The sequence below is a fragment of the Lynx canadensis genome, chromosome C1 (genome assembly GCF_007474595.2).
Source record: "Lynx canadensis isolate LIC74 chromosome C1, mLynCan4.pri.v2, whole genome shotgun sequence".
NCBI lineage: Eukaryota > Metazoa > Chordata > Mammalia > Carnivora > Felidae > Lynx > Lynx canadensis.
Genome location: NC_044310.1, coordinates 8,774,104 through 8,797,605, shown reverse-complemented (window position 1 = coordinate 8,797,605; position 23,502 = coordinate 8,774,104). Strand labels below are relative to the sequence as shown.

The window sequence follows — 23,502 nt, the reverse complement described above, 5'->3', positions numbered from 1 at the left end:
TAAGATGACTCTCTTCATTCACAAACTCCATTCACTCATTCAACAAACCACTTCTGAGGAAGCATGTGTCAGGCACTTGGCAAGGTGCTGGGGATACAAAACTGAATTAAAACATGGGTTTTGCTCTTACGGTTTTCCAAATCTAGCTAACTAGGGAGACAGGCATGCCACAATTTTAATCAAGCAGAGGGAAAGCAGAAGAATAGAGAAGATGCTATAAGCAAACAAAAGCGAAAATGTCACCGGGTGAATAAGCATCAAAAGACGGGTATGTTTCTAGCACAGGGCAGGGGGGAAGGACGGGGACACGTGTCAGAGTGCAAGGTCCACCGTACGAAAGGCGTGATATCTTCAGAGGATGGGGACTACATGTGTGATGGGAGCGCTGTCCTCTCGATGTGGGGGCAGCACTGGTACACAGGCACGAACACACATGTGGAGTGGGGTGCTAAGTGCTGACAATACCCAGGTGTGCTGGATTAATTAAGTGGTTTCCCTCCCCCCAAAACTTCATGTCCTCCTGGAACCTGTGAATGGGACATTATTTGGAAATAGGGTCTTTACTGATGTAATCAAACTAAAACGAGGTCATAACAGACGAGGATGGGCCCTCATCTAATGACCGATGCCCTTCTGAGAAGAGAAGGCAGACACATGGGGGAGGAAGACCACACGACAGAGGCAGGGATGGAGTGACGCATCCACAAGCCACGGAACGCCGAGGTTAACCATCAGAAGCAAGGAGGGGCAGTTTCTCTCACAGAGCCTCCAGATGGAACCGACCCGGCAAACACCTTGATTCCGGACTTCAGGCCTCCAGGATTAAAGAGAATAAATTTCTATCGTTATAAGCCATTTTGTTCATGGTAATTTGTGAAGGCAGCCCTAGGAAACAAATACACAAGGAAAGGAAGTGGATGCCATACTAAGGAGTCTGGACTTCACACTCGAGGAGCCATGGAGCCATGGAGGGTTTTGAGGTAGGCATGCACCAGGCTTAGGTATCTCTTCTGTTCAGAAACAGAACTCTGGCAACACTGCAAAGTAGAGCTTTCCCCTTCGGTGTGCTAGAGAAAAAGAATCATGAGTGGATCGAGAAATGAGCAAGTTTACAGGCTCCAGTTACATTTTAGAAACATCTGCCTAACCACCTCCAGCCTCAAGCAGCCACATGCATTTGCCCCAGCGCCCTGTACAAATAATATTGTATTTCCATGTGGGCCGTGATGTGGAAGAGACTGGGAAGCACTGGTTTAGAAAGAACCAAGGGCCTGGGATGGAAGCAAGGGGATATTTTATCCCTGGGATGGAAGCACCAGGATATTTTATCAGCCTGGGCCAAAGTTTACAGGATCCTAAAGTGAGACAGTGGCCGTGAGGATACGAGGAAGGGACACATTTGAGACCTTGTGCAAGGAAAACTGGCAGGGTGCTGTGAGCAGATGGATACGGAAGTTGAGGAACAAGAAGCAAAAGGAGGAGCCCGGGTTTCTGGAGATCAGTGCAGTGGCTCAGAACACACGCTCCGGAGCAGGGATGGCAAACTTCCACAAAGGGCCAGAGAGCAAATGTGAAGAAGCCTTCACGGACCGTGGAGTTGCGGTTGTAACTACTCAACTCTGCCCACCAGAGCACAAAGGCAGCCCTGCACAATATGTAAATGACGGGTGTGGCAGTGATCCGGTAATTCTTTACAGACAAGAAGGGGGAGTGGGGAGACTTTGCTCTCCAGTCCACAGTTTGCAAACCCCCACTTGGCAGCTGGGCCACGCAGCTTCAGGACCTGGCCCTTCCACTCCATCGCTGTGCACCTTAGCATCTTCGGCTGTGTGTAGGAGGAGGCTGACAGAGGTGCGGTAAAGAGCACTGAATATTCAACGAGGTTAATCACGTGAAGCACTAAGAAAAGTGCCTGGCATGGGAAAGGGCTCAAAAGAGGTTAGTTTCGTGTGTTTTAATACTCCATAACATGTTAGAGAATAAAGGGAAAAAGCTGGTTTCAGGGACGCAAAATGGGCCAATGGAACATAATGGGATAATTTTGGTTGTGACACCAAAACACCACAGAGGTGTCCCGCAGGTAAAGCCCATGAACCAGGAGGCCAAAAGGAGGTGGAGAATGGAGTTCAAGATGTGGAAGGCATGGACAAGTATTCCCAGAGGATGGCTGAATCTGTGAAACAGAAAGAGTTTACCCCCAGAGGTGCACACTGTATGAGAACTCAGTTTCTTCAGGCACAAGATAAATGGGGCCGCATCGACGTTGAACGGATGAGCGAAGTAACAAAAGGTCAGAGAAAATGAGCCATTTTCCTATTTTGGTAAATTAATCTGTTGGCACAGACAAGAGGCACGCACAGCCGCCCAAGAACTTGGTGAGGAAGAACGCAGCCTCCTTTACAGAACACGAAACGATGAAGGCAGGACCCCAAGTTCCCTAAAACCAGTGCTTTCTTCCTGGTTAGCGGGCCAGTTCATACTCACAGGCTCATTCACAGCATTCTGCATGGACACATTCTTAATACAGATGCCAAACGCAAAAGGATGGGACGGATTGGTAACGCCATCTTCAAAGCGCAAATGGACATCTTGAATTTTTAACTGCAAGGGGGAGAAAAAAGGAAAATGCACTTTGACATGTGCTGCAGGTAGAATACCACAGGGAGACGTCAAACTGCCCTTGAGCGTTTAAGTAAACTACAGCAGGTAGTTTACACAAATGCTTAGGGCACACACACCATTCCAGAAGACCCCTTAAAGAAACATTCAAAGAAATACCACTGGATCTAGATAACTGGCCTGCCCTCTCCTACGATACCTTAATCTTGCCCCAGTGTCCCAGCACCTAGACTCAGGAACACCAGGAGGGCACATACACTTTGTACCTGTTTACTTCCCCTTGCCCCTGCGGGTGGGCTACAGAAAAGGCACTCTGCTTCAGTGAATTAAAAATCGTTAACAGAAAGCGAAAAGACAACCCATAGAATGAGAGAAAATATCTGCAAATCACACATCTAATAAGGGACTAAAATACACAAGGAACACTTGCCACCCAACAGTAAACAAATAAACCAGAGCATGGATGGCTCAGTCAACTGAGCGTTCAATTTGGGCTCAGGCCACGATCCCACGGTCATGGGATCAAGCCCCACGTCCAGCTCTCCACTGAATGTGGAGCCTGCTTAGGATTCTGTCTCTCTCCCCCTCTGCCCCTCTCCCCGGCTCACACTTCCTCAAGAAAAGAAAATTTAAAAACTTTTTAATAATTAAAAAAATAAAATAAACCAATGTTTTCAATGGAAATGGGATCTGGATAGACATTTCTCAAAAAAAGATACACAAGCGGCCATAAGCACATGGAAAGATGTTCAACATTAGCCGTTAAGGAAAGGCAAGTCAAAACCACAGTGAGGTACCACCTCATACCCACTAGTCTGGTTACTATCAAAAGATAGACAGTAACAAGTGGTGAGGAGGATGTGGAGAAATTAAAAAGCTCATACGTTATATGGTGAAATTGTAAAACAGCACAGCCCCTTTGGAAAACAGTCTGTCAGTTCCTCATGAAATTAAACACAGAGTTACCATATGACTCGACAATTCTACTCCTAGGTATGTACTTAAGAAAACTGAAAACATATATGCACACAAAACCACATACACGAATGTTTATACCAGCATTATTTACAATAGCTAAAAAGTGGAAACAACCCAAACGTCCATCAACTGATAAGCAGATAAACACAATGTAGTATAGCCTGAAAACCGCAAAAACCCTCAGTATGAATACTCCATTCAAACTCCTGCACTTTGAGGAGGTTTCTAGCAGCCTAAAGCTGCGTGCCTGGGACATGCCGGCCTCCTCCTGAGTTCCTGTCTGGAAAAGCTCAGGGCTGTTTGTTCCAGCCAACGCCTGACAATAGGTCCCTGACCTCCCTTTCTTAAAAGCATTGACCCAGAAGGGCTGACAATTGTGAATCCTTTCTCTGTCCCTATGAGATGTGTGTGTATCTCCTACAATCAAGGACATGAAAGCCGTTCCTCTGAAATGTAATCATCAGGAAGGAGAGGCCCTGTCTCCCAATCTCTGTGGGAGCACAGAAGCCCAGCCAGCAGATACAGCTGGCCTTATCACATTGACACTGACCTTTTAGAATTCTTCACCTGCGCCCCCCCCCCCCCGCCCCCGACACCGATCCCACCTCACTCTCCCTTTCAAAGGCCTAGTCACCTCTGTGCAAACTGGAACAGAGCTCTGCTCCTGCCACTTCTGTCAGTAGTTACTGAAAAAAATCTGTTTTCACTGCTTCAACTAACATCCAGCTTTGTTTATCTTTGACAATCCATACACGGGAACACTTTATTCAGTCTTAAAAAGGAATAAAGTGCTGGTACATGCCACAACACGGATGAACCTTAAAGTATTATGCCAAGTGCAAGAAGCCAGACGCAAAAGGCCACGTGATGAACGATCACACGGATATGAGATGTCCAAACCAGGCAATTTCCGTAAAGAAGATAGATTAGAGGGGGGCTAGAGGGAGAGGAGAAATGGGAGTAGCTACTAAGTGGGCATGAAGTTTCTTTTTGGGGTAATGAAGGTGTTTTGGAATTAGAGAGTGGTAATCTAGGCACTTTGTAAATACACTAAAGAACACTAGAGTGTACATGTTAAAAGTCTGTGAACTTTATGGGGCGCCTAGGTGGCTCAGTCAGTTAAGCGTCCAACTCCAGCTCAGGTCATGATCTCATGGTTCGTGAGTTCAAGCCCCACGTCGGGCTCTGTGCTGACAGCTCAGAGCCTGGAGCCTGCTTTGGATTCTGTGTCTCCCTCTGTCTCTCTGTCTCTCTGTCTCTCTCTCTCTGCCCCTTCCTTGCTCGTGCTCTGTCTCTCAAACATTAAAAAAAAATTTTTTTTTTAAGTATGAAGTTTATGGAATGTTAACTAAATCTCAATAAAGCTATTATTAAAAATAAAAATCATGAATTATTTAAAATTAATGAAAGCTAAAAAAAACTTAAAAATACAACTGCCTAAAACAATTCAAAGCACTCACCTCAAATGTACCAATCTCTTTGTCAACGTTCTGACAGTTGTGAAACCAACAACCTCAGACTGCATTTTTGGGGGAAGTGGTGTACCCTGAAACCATTTTGGCCTCTGTCACCTTGGCAATGCAAGAAAACCCTGGATGTAGTAACAAGTACAGCCTTACTCTTACGGCATTCATGAACATCATGTGGACCCTGATCTAGTTTTTGAAGACAAAACAAAATTGTAATTAAAGCAGAAAACGTGGCCAGCAGCCCAAGCACCCGCCACCTCATCAACCTGCCACCAAAAACGTCAGTGAGAGATGAAACACCTCAGTGGGCTGCTCGCAATTCACTACGCCACCCACTGGAAACCACGTATCCGACCTCTCTCATTGTACAGAGGAAGAAACCGAGACCAGAGAGATTAAGTGATTGGCCCTAGAAGAATCAGTCACGAAGGTGCAGGTGACCCGGCTTCTTAGGAGGTACATCCTGTAGCAAGGAAGAGGGCGACACTCAAGAACAAAGTGAAGTACAAGGTGAGTGAAAATGAAACTCCTACTCGCACGAGCCGGAGCAAGAAAAACCTGTGTCTGCCCAGGGCTGGAGGCTTGCTCTTCAGGTTTCCCTCCTGGCACTGCCTGTAGAAGGGCACACCCGAGCGGTCAGCCGTGGCACCGCATACCCCACATCAGTTCAGCCCACGAGAAACCAAGTACTAAGGAGCACACACTCGTAAGCCTGAGAAGTCCCTGTCGTGTTCATACTTCATAAAAGTCAGTAGGACTTACTTCGATATTCTCCACAATTCTCGTAACTACTGAGGCAGTGACTGAATACCAGTAGGACTCCCCCTTCCGCTGGCGTTCATTCTACAAAGGAAAGAGCGAGGGTTAGCCGCGTCCAATGCTCTGCTCACATGCTGTGCCTCGCCGCAGCTGCTCTGGTGGCCGAGGGGGGCGTGGCTTGCCTTCCATCTGTCCTCCAGGGCTTGAAGTAGAGCCTTCTTGCGCTCCCTCTCCAAGAGCTTCTCCTTCTCAACATCGAAATCCTCTAGCTTTTCAGGGGCTCCAATTAAGTGAAGGCTGGAGATGGAGATCACCCAAGGGTCCACGTGGGGGCGATAAAAGGGAATCTGAAGAGTCACCTTCCCAATCAAGCCTGGGAAAAGCAAAATCTCGTGAAATGCCGATACACAGTGTTGGCACTTCTTTCTATTTTTCTGTATTCTTCCAGTTTTCTGTAAGAAGCATTAGTACTTTTACAATTTATTGTTTAATCTACGAAAATAGGCAGCAGGTTCTCGTACGTGGGAGACAGAAGTTAGTACACTGACATCTGTAAGAACAAGACCCAAAAAACTAGAAGGTGGAAAAAGTGCAGTGACTGCACCCTATCAAACGCAACACCTCTCCTCTGTGCACTGCCTCTTCCCCAACTAACCTACATCTTAAACGACGTTGGGGTGTCTTTCTCCCCATAGCACCCGCACAAGCCTAAGAGCACTAAACTCATTTCTCGTTGGTTATTAGTTGGCTGGTTCAGAAGCACTTCTTGGGAGTTACTGGGCTTACGATACGTCCGGTCTTGAACATACCAACTGCAGTGCGGGCGGTCCTGCAGTGGCACTCTGTTGAGAACGAATTCTGATCCTTCAGGAGAACACAGGCTGATGAGAAACTAAATGGCCTGCTAGGACCGTGATAGGATTTTCCCAGTCCCACCATTTCTAGCCGAGCTTCCTAGAATACAGGCCTTCTTTAAAGACAATTAGTAAAAGGCATGTCCTACTAACAACAGTGCATAAAACTATCTGAACTGGTGGCACCTGGGTGGCTCAATCGGTTAAGCGTCTGACCCTCGATTTCGGCTCAGGTCATGATCTCACGGTTCATGAGTTCGAGCCCCACGTTGGGCTCTGTGCTGGCGATGCAGAGCCCGCTTGGTATTCTCTCTCTCCTTCTCTCTCTGCCCCTCCTGTACTCTCTCTCAAAATAAATAAATAAACTTAAAAAAAAAAAAGAATATCTGAACTGTCCTAATGGCTCTCAAAGATCCACACGGCCCAACTAATATCGTATCTCTGAAACATATGTTATCAGAAGGTGATCATTTCCCTCTAAGATCTAGAATTCAAGTAGGATTGACCTGTTAAAGATAAAATATCATTAACACCAAGTGACTGTATAATCCAGTAACAAGTTAAGAAATGTGACAACAAATAATGAAAAACATTTTAATTTGGATTTTATCTAGAAAAATGAAAGTAAGTTTTTTTTGTTTTTTTAATTTTGGAGGGAGCTTTATTGGGAGCTCTGGGTTTCTTTTTTTTTTTTTTTTAAAGTAGGCTCCACACTCAACATGGGGCTTGAACTCACAACCCTGAGATCAAGAGTCGTATGCTCTACCAACCGAGCCAGCCAGGCACCCTGCAAGTAAGTTTTGTATATTTAATAGTTAATATTATAACCAAAACCATATACCGGTTTTCACCACAAAGAGTTTAACAATAATTAGAGTGCAGTTGCAATTCTAACCTAAATTAATTGGGAGGAAGAGGCATAGGTGATAGACGACAAGCAAAATATAACTTCTGTTACATTTCATTTAATTTTTGCAGAATACAAATAGGGTCGTTTTTGCAAAAATATGAGAAAACCTCATCAATTTCCTCCAAGAGCCTCTCTGAATCCTTTGATACTCAAATAATAACTCTTTTGGAAACATCCACAGTATCATCATTCCAGAGTTTCTTTAAGATTCTAATCGGTCAGGGTCTTTGCCTATGATTCTGGCAGTTCACCCATCACTTGAATTGACTTCAAGAAAGTCTAAATCTTTTGCAAGATTTCTATCTTATTTCACTTAGCAACTGATTTGCATTGTACTTGCATTTTATTTTAATATAAGTATCCAAAAATAAGGGAAAGAATGACATCGACAGGCTATTATTGAATGATGAGTGGTGTCTGAATAGGGACTAATTTTATACATGGTCATTTAACAAAGAATGTGGTTTTTTTGTTTTGTTTTTTTTTTAAGATTTTATTTTTAAGGAGCACCTGGGTGGCTCAATCAGTTGAGTGTCCAGCTCTTGGTTTCAGCTCAGGTCATGCTCTCACGATTCATGGGTTCAAGCCCCAAGTCGGGCTCCATGCTGACAGTGCAGAGCCTGCTTGTAATTCTCTCTCTCTCCCTCTCTCTCTGCTCCTCCCCTTCTCTCAAAATAAATAAACTTAAAAAAAAAAAAGAAATTAAAAAAAATATATTTTATTTTTAAGTAATCTCTACACCTACCGTGGGGCTCAAACTCACAAACCCAAGATCAAGAGTTGCACGCTCCAATTGAACCAGCCAGGTGCCGTAACAAAGAATATTTTTATTCCATGACCATTCTTGTTTCCTTACCAAACCTGCAGAACTCCTATAATAACTGCAAAAATCTATGAGTGTGCCAGGCATCGTTCTGAGTAATTTTAATGCATTAACTCACGTATTCCTCTCCACAACCCTCTGATGTAGGTACAACAATTATCCTCTCATCTTAAAGACTACGAGGCACACACAGAGTTGTGAAGGAACTTCCATAAGGTCACACAGCCAGAGAATGGCAGATATGGAATATACACCCAAGCACAATGCTCCAAAGCCCACCTTTCATTCAGTAAACTGTCTCTCCATAATACAAAGAATTCTCCAAAAATAAGAACTCCCTGTATCTAGAAGTTCTTTAAGGAACATAAGAATCACCTGGGGGTGCTTATTAAAAATGCCGGTTGGGGGCGCCTAAGCGGGTCAGTCGGTTAAGTGTCCGACTTCGGCTCAGGTCACGATCTCACGGCTTGTGAGTTCGAGCCCAGCGTCAGGCTCTGGGCTGACGGCTCAGAGCCTGGAGCCCACTTCAGATTCGGTGTCTCCCTCTATCTGTCCCTCCGCTGCTTACACTCTGTCTCTCACGTTGTCTCAAAAATAAATAAACATTAAAAAAAAAAATTTTTTTTTTTAAATGCCGGTTCAGTGACACTCCCTTGCCAATTCTGATTCAATGGGCCTGGGGAACACCTGACCTTCCCACACCACCCAAGGTCATCCTGATAGACAAGGCCACACTTTAGGACTGATCTACAGTCTATACTTCCTATCCTGCCTCTTCCTGCTCAAACAGAGCCAAACTCAAGGGCTCTCAGTTTTCACATCCCAAGCAGTATAAGGCTCAAAACCGCCTCTCTCGGCCTTAGAGGTCCGCATACCAGCTTTGACTTCAAACGGTAATTCCAGCTCTTTCAAGGCATCTTTCTTCAACGGCAAGTTTTCCAACTCAACAGCACCTAAGAAATAAAAACAACATCATGAAATGTTCATCCAGCAAATGCAGTAGGTGCCTACTGTGTGCATATCATTGCAGGTTAAAGGGAAAGTCTTCCATCTCCACCCAGCTATAAAAAGCCAGAAGCAGCGCCAGACTAGCCCATGGACTTTATGTGCACTACTTTCCTGACCATCCCCCTCTGACAGCCGAAGCTTGCCTGAGGATGAAGGGTTTAGCCTGGGATCTTTTTCGATAATAAGCCAGATAGTAAATATTTCAAGCCTTATGCTATCTGTTGTATATTCTCTCTGTTGTTGTTGTTGTTGTTGTTTACAAGCCTTTAAAATGATAAAAGCGACATTCTCGGTCTGGATTTGGCCAGTGGCTAGGTTGCAGACCCCGAGTTTAGAGGAGTTTAGATGCATGTTCAGCAGAGAACCATTAACATCTGAATCACCTGGAAAGAAATGCAGGCTCCTGGGCCCCCTGCCCAGACATCTCTGGGATTAAAACAAGAAATCTGTGATTTTTAACAAGCTCCTGCAAACCCCCCACTCCCCAACAAATGGGTATATTGCACACAACATCTGAGAGCCCCTGAGTTAAATAAAGTTGGTCATCAAAAGGAGCTGCACTCCCTTCTGGAGAGACCAGCTCCACATGTTCTCCTCCATATCTCCACTTGCAGGCTTAATGACCTGTCAGAAAGCAAAGAACAAACCACCGCTGAAGGTCCTTGTCAGACCCAGCTTTTATAGGACTTAAACCTAGAGGTCCAAGATGTCTCTGAAGCGACTGAGGCACAGTCAAGAGGGAGCGGCTGACCTCTCACTCTCCCAGAGGTGACTCCTCAGTGTGTAGGAGGCACTGAGCTGGCCACTGGGAATGTGAAGAGAGGAGGCAGGGCCCCATCCTGAAGGGCGGAGACAGGCAACATTCGACAAAACTGTTTGCAGGACCTCGGGCGATTTCTGAGAAAAGGGAGTACAGACGACAACCACCCAGCAACCACTAACTGGTACGAGAACTCAGAAGAAAGGAAGGTAAGCCAAAGACAAACTAATACAAGAAACAATTATTTTTTCCTTTAAATGACTGTTCAGAACTTGTGGGTAACTGGCTTCTAAAGAAGTATTCAAATCAGCAACTTGGCAGATGCTGAGCAAATGCAAGCAGCTTATGTTTTAGACTTTTGCAGAAACGTATCTATGTGGGTCCCCACAAAGCTTAAAGACCAACCAAAGAGCTGCGGTGCCTGGGTGGCTCGGTCGGTCAGGTGTCCAACTCTTGATTTCGGCTCAGATCACGATCTCATGGTTCATGGGATGGAGCCCTGGGTCGGGCTCAGCTCGGAGTGCAGAGCCTGCTTAGGATTCTCTCTCTCTCCCCCTCTCTGCCCCCCCCCACCTCTCTCTTTCTCACACACACTCAAATAAGTAAGTAAATTAAAAATAAAGACTAGCCACAAGGAGAAGTTAATAACCCCAGAGATCCCGGATGCAACCCTATTTCCACATTTGGGGAGTAAACGATCATAAGGGGGGAGGTGGACATGAAACATGTTCCTCAACAGTTGAAACTGACTTAGCGGGGGAAAGTATATCATTTCTCCTTCTGAAGAGCGTCATTTGCGATTTGAATCATCTGCCCTATTTTTCAATACCCACATCTGTCACAAAGGCAGGTGGCTGCTATCCACCTGCGGGAAGTGGAAGGAGTTGCAGGCAGTCCACGCCGAGAAACATTAAAGCACAGAGGGCAAGAGAGGTGGTCGAGGAAGGAGAAGAGACCGAGGAAAGAACAAGAAGGGCCGCTCAAGGCGAGTCAATAACAAAGGAATCAGACAAAAGGGTGGCAGTGGAAGCCTTCCAGTCGGAAGGCTCTCTGATTCCCCACCCACTCAAATGTGTACCCACAACTGGCCCTGCTGGGAAAGGTCCCTCAAGGGACCCAGAGGAGGTGAGCACTTTATAAATGAGAGCGCTGTTCGTTTATTTCCGGGCAGATAACACACAGGCTTATTCCTGGATGTCTCATTCAAAAACTCCTCAGCTTAGTTAGGCTACCAAGAAACAAAGTCCCTAGAACTGGGGTAAATCTAGGGGCCGGCTGCTTTTCAATCATCACCAATGACTACTGAATTCTCCTCCCTCGGCTCTGCGTCACTTAAATAGCCAGCCTGAGCAGGGCACCTGGGGGGCTGAGTCGGTTAAGCATCCGACTTCAGATTAGGTCATGATCTCGCCATTCCGGAGTTCGAGCCCCACATCGGGCTCTGTGCTGACAGCTCAGAGCCTGTTTCAGATTGTGTCTCCCTCCCTCTCTCTGCTCCTCCCCTGCTCACGATGTCTCTCTCTCTCTCAAAAACAAATAAACATTAAAAGAATTAAAAAAAAAAAAAAAAAAAGCCAGCCTGAGGTTCAGGGCTTATAGGAACAAAAAGGAGAGGGAGCCGAAGTGCTGGGTCACAAATAGAGATATGCCCACGGCCCGAAGTCCTGCCTCCCCGACATGACACCAGCAGCTGCTGTCTTCTGGCCCCAAACCATCCCAAACACACCCTGCGAGCTTTCCACCTTTGGCCTGTGCTCACAAGCTTCATGCTATCCGCAATGTCGTGACCCGTCCCACGCCGCCTATCGAGAACCTGCACTGCGGCCTTCTAGGGTCCTACGAACAGGATGGACGACCCCCCTCCTCGGCACCCCACTGCACTCTGCCTGTGTCTCTGGTATAACAAGTTACTACCTACTGCCTTGTGTTGCTGTATCATTTCTGTCTCCCCAGCAAGATAGCAGTTGTCCAAGGGCAAGGACCACAGACGTGGACGTGGAACAGGAACAGTAATAGCAGGTACCACTGAGTGAGACCTGACTGGTGCCAAGCACTCGATATGCATCGCCTCATTCAATCTGCACAACAACATGAGGAAATACTATTATTTTCTCCATTTCAACGTGAGGGACGTTAGGCTTAGAGAAACGCAATCTGCTTGAAACTCACAGAGCCGCTGAGCAGCAGGGCTCGAACCCGCCCTAGATCTGCCTGAGGCGCAGGGGGTGGAGAGGAGGCCTAAGTAACTTGCTCACAGTCACAAGTAGCTTGTGAGTGGGGAGACCAGGCCCAGCCCCTAGGCCTGAGCTCCTAGAATCTTCTCCTGTTCCCACTCTTTGTATCACCCCTTAGCACAGAGCCAGACCCAAAGCAGGCACACAACGGTGTTTGCCGAGTGACTAAACAAATAACATCTTATACAAATTCTCTCTCTCTCCTTCAACTACTTGTACACTATTTACAGTTTTATTACTTTCAGTATGTTGTGCACAATCCACGGTTGAAGTCCAACCCACGCCAATCATAGGCTGACGATCGTGACAGTGGAGGATGATGGTAACTAACATCGACTGAGGGCCCGCTGTGTGCCAAGAACGGTTCTAAGCTACTTGACCTACATTAATGTGTCCAGTCCTCAGAACCTCATGAGACCGTTAATATTCTCTCCGATTCACGGACAGGAAGAATTTGAGAATTCATGAAGAATTGGAGTAAGTTGCCCAAGTTACTGGTAAATGGAGGAAATGGGATTCAAAGCCAGTCCGGCTACAAAACCCATACTCTCAATCACTATGTCCATCTTCCTGGCATCTCCCAAAGCATCCTGCATACTAAATATCTCCAGATGGACTGAAATAACATTCTTATTCCCATACTGTAACCCCTGCCTCCAAACACTGCTTTAACTATAACTGCGATGCCCCAAACTTTCCTAGCCAAGCACTGTGATGTGCTCTGAATCTGTAAGGACGGGGCATCACACTAATACCGGTTAGGAAAGAAAAAGTATTTTTTTATTCTGTTACAGACAATATTTTTAAATAGGAAATAAGCATAGAAAGGCAATCTGAAGCACCAGAGAGATACACATAGTTGTCATTACAAGACAGATTCTAAAACTGAGCTTAGAAATCTGTTATTAGTATAGACTCCACGGTACATCAGATACCACACATTTCTATTCATTTCTTCAGCCAACATCCTCTTACCACATCACTCTTGAAAGAGCTGGCTCTTTTATTAGCAAGGTTATGGCTTGCAATTCCCTTTCTCGGCCCTGTTTCCTGGCCTGTGCCACCTGGTTAGCTTTGTAGCATGTATGAGAACTTCAGTAAGTGACCAAAGAGGTGAACTCGACACTACTCTCATACTTTGAACACATCCTCTTCCCTGACAGATTGGTCACTTTCACCTTGCACTCAGCAACTCGCTTCTAAGGACAGGGAGGAAAAAGGTCAGGACAGAAGTTAAAGATTAAGAAAAAACCTACTTCAGTTTCCAGTGAAAGGGAGGGAGGAGGGGGGGGTCCCCACAGCCTGTGGCTGCCAAAATCCTTTCACTGGTTCAGATGGGTCAGGAAAACCTGCAAAGCAATACTTCTGGTGACAGGTGAACCACTGGCACCCTATTCTCAGATGCCACAATATGTACCACTGTCATCTCCACTAACCTGTCCGGGTCCACCGGCCAAAACACACACCCCCAGAAGGTGAGCTTTCCGCCATATTTGAGATCTCCTTCCCACTTTCTATGATGCTACATGATTGCAGACTGACTTTATCTCCTCTCTCTAGATTGTTCAAATGTTCCATTGTGAGTTGAGCACAAAGAAGTTAAATTAAAACAAGGAGAAGGGGAGGGGCGTCTGGGTGGCTCAGTCAGTTGAGTATCCGACCTCAGCCCAGGTCACGTTCATGAGTTCGAGCCCCACGTCAGGCTCACTGCTGTCAGCGCAGACCCTGCTTGGGATCCTCTGACCCCTTCTGTCTCTGCCCCTCCCCCATTCATGCTCTCTCTCTCAAAAATAAATTTTAAAAATATTTAAGGAAAAAAAAAAGAAGGGGAAAAAAAGACGTTTTCCAATGCTCACACCAGATCCCTGGACTGCGTTAAATCACGTACAGGCATTTACCGAGGATAGGCCTGTAAAGGCTAAAATGTCTCAAACTTTATAGAACTTTATTACTAGGCAAGACAGGACCTCAGAAATTCTGTCAAAGACTCCACAGTAACATATTTGAAAACTTTGACTAGGTGTCTATTACACACAGCAGGATAAGAGCTTTAAATGTCATTCCGTTTGATCCTTACAACAACACTGGAGAGGTATATCACCCATTTGTTCTAAGGAAACCAAGGCTCAGAATTTCAATGACTTGTTCACATAGGTAATAAGTAACACAACAGGATTTGAAGCCAAGCCAATGCCATTGTCACTACATGGCCACCTCCATAAAGCTTCATAAAGTTAAAAAGTTAACTGGGATTGGGGCACTTGGGTGGCTCAGTTGGTTGAATGTCCAACTTTGGCTCAGGTCGTGACCTCATAGCTCTTGGGTTTGAGCCCAGCGTTGGGCTGTGTGCTGACAGCTCAGAGCCCGGAGCCTGCCTTGGATTCTGTGTCTCCCTCTCTCTCCGCTCCTCCCCAACTCACGCTCTTTCTCTCTCTCTCTCTCTCTCTCTCTCTCTCTCTCTCTCTCTCAAAAAATGAATAAACATTTAAAAAATATTTTTTTAAGTTAACTGAGATAAAGCAGAGTCACCAGCAGTATAGTCTTTTTTTTATATATATATATTTAATAGTTCCCTAAAATCTATAGCAATACAGCTACATTAAGTTACCCTGTAATAATAATCAGTGTCATATAAAAGAACATATTTCCTTTAACACATATTTAGTACAAAGCCACCTGGGCATTATGTTTTATTATTCTCAGTACAACAAAAAGAATATTAAAAAAAAACAGAAATGCCATCTGCAAAGGCATACTTTACCAAAAAGAGATACACTTACCTTTCAGAAGTGCAACAGAGAGCTGATCAGTGTTCAGGTTATTGACGTATTTCCCCAGATAGGTATTGAGAACCCAGGCTACAAGACCTTCCAACATGACTATATCCTCAAGACAAGGTGTTTAAAAATCATGGATCATTCTTTATTTCTCTCTCTCATGGTCATAGAAGAATCTATGAAGGAAACAAAAAAGGAAATCAACAGAAAAAAACAGATGATTTTCTGAGCTGATTTTCTACTCTGCCTTCCCTGAGGGTGGACGAATGCAAAGCCCAGATTTAAGAAAAAAAGGGGTGACGAGCACTGCAAGATGCCCTGTTGGCAGAGGATCAAACCAAGGAACAGTCACAAATTTACCAAAAAACACCTAGAACTCCAAGTTGTCTATCTTTTCCATGCAACTGATCATGAAACTCCTTGCCTTTAGGAATTCACCTTGGAAGTAGACTGTCCTGGTCAGCGATTCTCGTCCAAATGCAATTAGGCAACGTCTAGAGACATTTTTGATTATCGTGACGGGGCGCTGCAGTTGGGATCTTGTGAGTAGAGACCAGGGAAGCAGCTAAACATCCTACAACGCACAAGACAGCTCCCCCACAGCAAACAATTATCCAGCCTGATGTCAACAGTGCTGAGGCTGAAGAACCTTGTCCTAGATGAAGGCAAAAAATGCCCTGAGAGATTTCAATGAACTTCACATTTGGCAGCGATCCTCTGTAAGCCTTCCCTAATTCCATGTTGCAAATGTGTTCATCAGGATCATTCATAAAACAACATAAATGACAGGGAGAAGGCAGTGGTTTCTCGCTATTCTTAAATGTCCTGGAACTGCACTACAGGTACCCAGACAGAACCCTGGGTTGCTGATACAATGAACTATCTTAGCAACACAAACACAAGAAATCCTCTGGTCCCAGCTACTGTATTTAGTATAGTCCTGAGCTGCTACTGCCCGTGATAATAACCGTGTTTATTAGTATTACAAAAAAATATATAGGTTACTTTTAGTACGACTAAAAGTTAACATGATGGAACTTGAGACATAAAAGGTTTAACTTTTTTTAATGTTTACTCATTTTTGAGAGAGAGAGAAAGAGAGACAGACAGACAGAGAGAAAGAGCAGGGGAGGGGCAGAGAGAGAGGGAGACACAGAATCCAAAGCAGGCTCCGGGCTCTGAGCTGTCAGCATAGAGCCCAATGAGGGGCTCAAAGTCACGAATCGTGAGATCACGACCTGAGCCAAAGTGTGAAACTTAACTGACTAAGCCACCCAGGCGCCCCAAGATATAAACGTTTAAATGGGCTCCGAAATCACCCAGCTAGTAGATCCCAATTAGAACTGCAAGTTCCAAATCTTGCTCTGAGCCAAGCACATCAGATACCAGCCCACCATGCTGGACACTCCAGGTTTGCTACGACATGTGTCCTACTTGGAACCAGCCCTTTCAGGATCCTTTCCAGGCACTCTGCCCCACCCCCCCGGTGATTCATCTTAGTGCCAAAAGATACACTTATCCCAAATGAAAGGCCACCACCCGACAAAATCCCAACACACAAGGCCCCGTAAGAGTTAACTCAACCTCCAGGAAAGACTGAATTTATTTGTCAACAGTGTCTTGCTCTTCCAGCAAGATTAATTTCTATTTGCCATCAACGACAGTGACAATAAATCAGAAGCTAAAGAGCATCTGATGAAATGCTAGTTTCTTTCCAGAGATTTTTTTTTTTAGGCCATATTTTGTGTAAAACTAAGAATTTGCTAGAGATCACTGGATACCTGTATTTAAAGAAGAGGTTACAAGAACAAATTCTTTAAAATAAGAAATGTTTACCAGTCTGGTAAAAAACAAAAAACAAAAAACAAAAAAAAACACATTTATTTATTATATCTTTAAACAAGTGAATCTGTGAAAACAAAATGTGAACCTGACTAATCTAGCCTTACTATGCAGACTCCAACAGGCAAGGTGCCAAAATGAGTACTCTTTATTTCTGAAGTTACTGCCATTGACCCCTAAAATGCTAACAAACTCTCTCAAGTGCCAAATACAAATGCTCTCCCAGCAGAGGGAATCAGGCCCTACTCTACCGCCGCCGCCCCCCGCCCCCCGCAAGGTGGGAAAATGCAAAACACAGATTACCAAAAAGATGGGGCGAGAAGCATCGTAAACGCCCTGGTCAGTAAATTAAGACTCAAGCCAGAAAGCATCTATCAGCTCTGCTAAGCATCTAGACCAGGCTGGAAGCCACTTCAAGGATTTCCTTAAGGAATCCGGTGTCGGGAAGGGCCGCCAGACTGGCTAGAATCCCAAAGTGTTTACACGCTCGGGTCGGGTCCACCAGGGCTTCCAGGCAGCCGCCCGGCACTAACTCCCACCTGACCTCCCCTAATCGGTGAGGCAGGTGCCACCGGGGATCAGGGCTCAGCCCACAGGCGGACAGACAGCCGGGAGTGACCTTGAGCCAGGCCCCTCCCTCGAGGGGCGGCCAAAGCCGGGAGTAGGACTGGCAAAGGGACCAGGACGCTCCTCACCAGCCGGCCGGGCCTGAGTGCCACGGGCGCCGGAGTGCTATGAGAAAGAAGACAAGAGGGGGCAGCTGCCAGGCCCCGGGGCCCCCAGGAATGGGGCTGCCCGTGAAGGCGAGGGGCCCATAGCCCTTCTTCCCCTCCGTGGGCTCCAGGAGACAGAGACCCCACCTCCCAGATAAAGCGCGGAGGCGACGGCGCCCAGAGCCTGGGGTCCCGCCCCTGGGAGAAGGGATTCAGCCGGGGTGTGACCCCGGGGAGCGGGGGTAAAGACTGGCTAGAGGCCTGACGTCCCCATCCCAGAGCGCGACCCCAGAAGGCTGGTGGGTGGCCAAAACACTCTGGAGAACTGACCCGCGCCCCGTTCCCGGGCGTGAGGTACGGAGGCCCGCGCACGGGGGTCCCGCATGGGGACCGCCGCTCAGGAGGAGAGACGCGGACTGACACCGCCCCCAATCCCAGGGCACCAGGCTACCGGGACCCCGGGAAGGGTGCCGGGTCCGGCGGGGGCTCGGACTCCCAGGACGAGGACGCCGGGGTCCCGGGAAGCTCGGGCAGCCCCAAGCCCGTCTGACCCTGGGGTGCCCGCGGTGGCTGGGACGCAGGTGTCCCCGAGAAGGCGGCGGGCTCGGGGCCGTCGGGAGCGCGGACGCCCCAGGGCCCCCGGAGGAGCTCAGGCGGCGGGAGGGCCGGACGCCGGGCTCCCCGGGCTCCCGGCGGCGCGCTCCCCGCGGGCGGGCCCCGGCCCCAGGTCCGAAGCTGAGCCGGGGCGGCCGACAGCGGGCCCACGCCCGCCTGCAGTCCCGAGCCCTGCCCGCCGCCCCCCGCCCCGGCCAGTACCTGTCGGTGTCCCGGGCCGCCCGCCCAGCCCGGCGCTGCGCGGCTCTTCCTCTCCCGGCTCCTCAATGGCGCTGGCCGGCGGCGCTCCGGCCCGCCCCGACCCGACCAATCGAGCGGGCGACGCGCCGGCGCCTGGCCAGCCGAGCGCCGAGTCATCGAGGAGGCGCCCCCTGGCGCCGGGGCGGCCGCTGGCGGATGGGCTGCTGGAGCTGGAGAAGGGCCCAAAGAGCCCCGTCTTACAAGGGGGAAACTGAGTCCCAGGGGAGGACACGGCCACCAATTCGTCCGGCTGCGACAGTGTGGGAACGCAGGATTCTTCCTCCTACAACGCCCTGCCTTCCATCTGGCCCATCCACAGCGGGTGCTCCACTCAGCAGCCACAGGGGTCTGCTAAAACATAATTCAGACTAAGCCACTTCCTTGCTTAAAACGGCTCCCCCCCTTATACTTGAATTAAAATCGAACTCCTGGGGCTCCTGGATAGCTCAGTTGGTTAAGCATCCGGCTTCTGCTCAGGTCGTGATCTCCTGGTTCATGGGTTCCCCACTTCGGGCTCCAGTCTGACAGCTGGGAGGCTGGGATTCTGTGTCTCCCTCTTTCTCTGCCCCTCTGGGCTGGCGCGCTCTCTTCGTCTCAAAAATAAATAAACATTTAAAAAAAGTTTGTTTGTTTGTTTGTTTGTTTTTTAAATAAAATCCATCCCCTTACAGAGCCAACACCAAGCTCCTACTGGATTTGGTCCATTCCTATTTCTGCCACTCTTTCCCTGGCTCACTCAGACCCCGGCAGCGTTCAGTTCCTGCCCCGGGACCTTTGCATTTGCGATTCTCTCTACTTAGGATGCTTCTCCCTTAGATCCATGCTGTCCAGTAGAAATATTATGCAAGCCACACATACAAGCCACGTCACAATTTTTCTAATTTACTAGTTGGTACATTTTTTAAAAAGGAAAAAGTGAAAATAATAACGTATTTCATTTGATTCAATATGTCCAAAATATGATCATCTCAGCCTGTAGCCGACAGAAAAGTGAATTAATGAGATACTTTATGGATTTTGTATAGTAAGTCTTTGAAATTTGGTGTGTGTTTCACACTTCCGGCACATCTCAATACAAACCAGCCACAGTTCAAGTGCTCGATAACTTTATGTGGCTGATGATTACAGAACAACTTTGGACAGTCCCAGAGCCAGTTCCTTCTTGCTTCAAACATTACACCTCAGAGAGGATTTTTCCCTGCTGCCCTATCTAAAGTTCCCTTCAACCATTACCCTGTTGTACTTTCTTCATAGAACTTAATGCTATTTGCAATTACCGTATTTGTCTATCTTTTGGTTGTTACCCTTCTTCACCCTAAAAGTTCCCCCCAAAACAGTGATTTTTATCTTTTTCACAGATGCCTCTTCAGCACCTAGACTTTGCCTTGCACAGAAAAGACTCATTTAAAGATGCTGTAAACGGGGGTGCCTGGATGGCTCAGTTAGTTAAGCATCAACTGCTTGGGACGTGATCTCGTGGTTTACGAGTTTGAGCCCTGCATGGAGGTCTGTACTGACAGTGCTGAGCCTGCCTGGGATTCTCTCTCTCTCTCTCTCTCTCTGCCCCTCCCCTGCACACACGTGCATACTCTATCTCTCTCTCAAAATAAATAAACTTTAAAAAAATAAGTAAAAGTGCTACAAGTGAATGAAGGACTAAGTCAACAACTCAGACTTCATCTTGCACATCGTCTTGCATTAGCACCGGAAAGACAGGAAGAAGACCTCAGGCTCATAAAAAGTCAAAAGATACAGGAAGCAGGATGGCAATGAGTGCATTTACCATAATAATTATCAACCCTCATAATGCTAAGCTAATTAAGGTGACCGTGGGCTGAAATTCCTCTGATGTGGGACCAACAGATCAGAGTCTCAACTCTGGGTCACCTCAGCAGCTGAGGTTTGGGTGTAAAACCTCAGACTCCACAGATGAAAGGCAGAAGGGAAGCAGCCCATTAGAGCTGAAGGATCTCAGAGTCCAGACCTTCCAGCACAGAACCACTTGGCTGTCCCGGGGAGTTTATTAAAAATGCAGAGGGGCACCTGGGTGACTCAGTCGGTTGAGCATCTGACTCTTGATTTCAGCTAGGGTCATGATCTCAGGGTCATGGGATCAAGCCCCACATCAGGCTCCACACTGAGCACGCAGCCTGCTTAAGATTCTCTCTCTCCCTCTCCCTCTGCCCCTCTCCCCTGCTCTCTCAAAAATAAAAATAATAATAATAAAATAAAATAAATAAAATAAAATAAAATAAATACATTTTTAATCCAGATCCCAGGACACCCATTTGTTCAACCAGTATTACAGACAGTCTTTGTGCCCTCAATTTGTAATCAGTCTGAAAGTGCGTTCATCAAACAGCAATCTTCCTACTAAATATTTACTCACAAGAGAAATGAAATCACATGTACAAGCAAAAACATACAAGAATGTTCACAGTGGCTTTATTCATAACAGTCAAAAACTATTTTGACTATTAGTGAAATGATCAAAATGCCCATCAAAAGGAGAATGGATAAACAGGTTGTCCTGTACCCATATGACAGATTACTACCCAGCAATAAAAAGGAACAAACTGTTAATACAGACAGTATCTTGGAGGAAACTCGGAAGCATTAGCTTCATGTAAAAAGTCAGACTACAAAAGACCACATACTATGATTCCATTTGTATGATATTCCAAAAAAGACCAAACTACAATGGCACAAGCAGATCAGTGGGTGCCAGGGGCCAGGACTGGAGGAGGGAGATGACCTAAGAAGAGACCCAAGGTCGGCGGCACCTGGCTGGCTCAGTCTGTAGAGGATGTGACTCTTGATCTCAGGGTCATGAGTTCGAGCCACATGTTAGGTATAGAGATTACTTTAAAAATTTTTTTAATTTAAAAAAAGAAAAAAAGAAGGGGTACAAGGGAACTTTTTGGGGTGATGGAACTTCTGTATCTTGACTGTCGTGGTGGTCACAAGGCTGTATACAGTTGTCACAATTCACTGAAGTGCACACCTTGAATTGCTAAATTGTGTTTTCTGTCAATCATTCCTCCATAAAGGTGATACTTTTAAAATCTCCGCCCTCATGGGGGCGGGGGGTGGGGAGGGGCCTGGGTAGCTCAGTCGGTTGAGCATCCCACTTGGACTGAGGTCAAGATCTCCCACTCATGGGCTCGAGCCCCGCATCGGGCTCTGTGCTGACAGCTCATATTCTATAAACATGCTTTGCACGGAGTCTTCAAATTTCGGTGCTCTGTGTTGGGATGCAGTTCACACATCTCAGTTTGGACCAGCCGCACTCAGGTGCCCGATACCCGCACACGCCTAGTGGCTACCGAATGTGACGGTGCAGGCACAGATTGTCTTGTGAAGATACAGACAGCCCTGTGGGAAGTACAAGGACAGACCGCAGCTCAGGGCAGCCCCCTCATCTTACAGATGGAGATTCTGAGCTCCAGAGAGGGACAGTGGCTGCTTTAGGTTCACACTGCCGGTCCTCAGTGACGTTGGGACACAATCCAGGGACTCCTCACTGTTAGCTTTGCCCCAAGCAGCCTCTCAGTTCAATTTCCCAGCTTTCCGGATTCTGCCCTGCTCACTGGTTTTTGACTATGGAGCTCCAGGCAGGACAGGGGAGTCCCAGGAGAGAGAGATTGAGAGAGAGAGAGAGAGAGAGAGAGAGAGAACTTGCCCTTTAAACCCAGGCCTCAGTTGACTTTCTGGTGAAATTCTAAGGAGGCGGTTATCAGGAGCCTCCCACAGGGAACAGGCTGTCCTCCCAACTTGACTCTAGATAAAAATCAAACCTCCGGCCCCGCCCCTAGGTGCCCTCCTCTGCACAGCAGGGATAATGGGTACTCTGCCTATCTCCTGGGGCAGTTATGGAGATAAAGTAACTGAAGCTCAGTTGCCCAAGTTGCAGACCAGACAACTTAAGGAACTCCTCACACTCCAGGTGCGCCTGGGTGGCTCAGTCCATCCAGCGTCTGACTTGGGCTCAGGTTGTGATCTCCTGACTTGAGCCCTGAGTCAAGCTCACTGCTGTCAACTCAGAGCCAGCTTTGGGTCCTCTGTCCCCCTCTCTCTGCCCCTCCCCCACTTGCACTCTCTCTCAGAAATAAAACGTTAAAAAAAGAAAGAAAGGGAAAAAAAAAGGAACTTCTCACACTCCCTGGACTCCTCCAACACGCTAAAACATAAAACCCTACATCCTTTCTGTGGCTTCTGAAGCCACCCTCACGACCTCATGTCCTGCCCTACCCCGAGTCCCAAGGCTGTGCTGCCCTCCCTTCAGCGAGGCCTCTGCTCAAACACCAGCTCCTCGGCGAAGCCTTCCTCAACCCACCCCACAGGCTAGCTTCTCAGCACTTACTGTCACCTGGCGTGGCCAACATGTATTTCTTCACATAGCCCTTCCTAGCGTGTGAGCTCTGGACAAGGACCCTGGCTGCCCTGGACTCGTGATCCCCAGCACCTACACACACACACACACACACACACAAAATAGTAAGTAGCATGTGTTGAGCACTTACAATGTGTGTGGCATAGTTCTAAGCATTTTACAGATAGTAGCTCAAATAATTCCAAACTCGGAGGGAAGCACTATATTAATCCTATTTTACAGATAAGGGTGAGGCACAGAGAAGTGAATTAATCTCCCTCCGGTCACACAGGAAGTGGTCACACCTGGGCACCTGGGTTTGGACTTCTGGGCTGGTGCATCAGAGTGCCTGATAGCAACGACGACTGTATGAAGATTAGGTGGAGGAGAACCGCGGTCACTCCCTACCCGCCCCCCGCCCCCCACGCCAGCCCTGCCTTAGCAAAACCACTCACTCCATCACGGTTAAAAAAGAAAAAGAGGGGGCACCTGGGAGGTGCAGTGAGTGTCTGACTTTGACTCAGGTTGT

General features: G+C 47.2%; 1 protein-coding gene across 7 annotated transcripts in view; it reads right to left on the bottom strand.

Moving 5' to 3' along the window:
- The window catches only part of VPS13D (vacuolar protein sorting 13 homolog D), a 257,865-nt gene extending 239,197 nt beyond the window's left edge, over positions 1–18,668 (bottom strand). For 6 of the 7 annotated variants that reach the window (XM_030324829.1, XM_030324831.1, XM_030324832.1 and 3 more), the window contains exons 1-6: positions 18,563–18,668; positions 15,195–15,367; positions 9,288–9,365; positions 6,008–6,198; positions 5,829–5,909; positions 2,485–2,601 (exon numbers count right to left, since the gene is read on the bottom strand). In XM_030324829.1, the coding sequence (XP_030180689.1) occupies positions 2,485–2,601; positions 5,829–5,909; positions 6,008–6,198; positions 9,288–9,365; positions 15,195–15,291 (564 nt within the window). In that variant the 5' untranslated portion in view covers positions 15,292–15,367; positions 18,563–18,668. Of the gene's footprint in view, positions 1–2,484; positions 2,602–5,828; positions 5,910–6,007; positions 6,199–9,287; positions 9,366–15,194; positions 15,368–15,629; positions 15,847–18,562 lie in introns of all 7 variants that reach the window. The other variant, XM_030324830.1, reaches the window with a different exon arrangement.
- Positions 18,669–23,502: the final 4,834 nt, after the last annotated feature.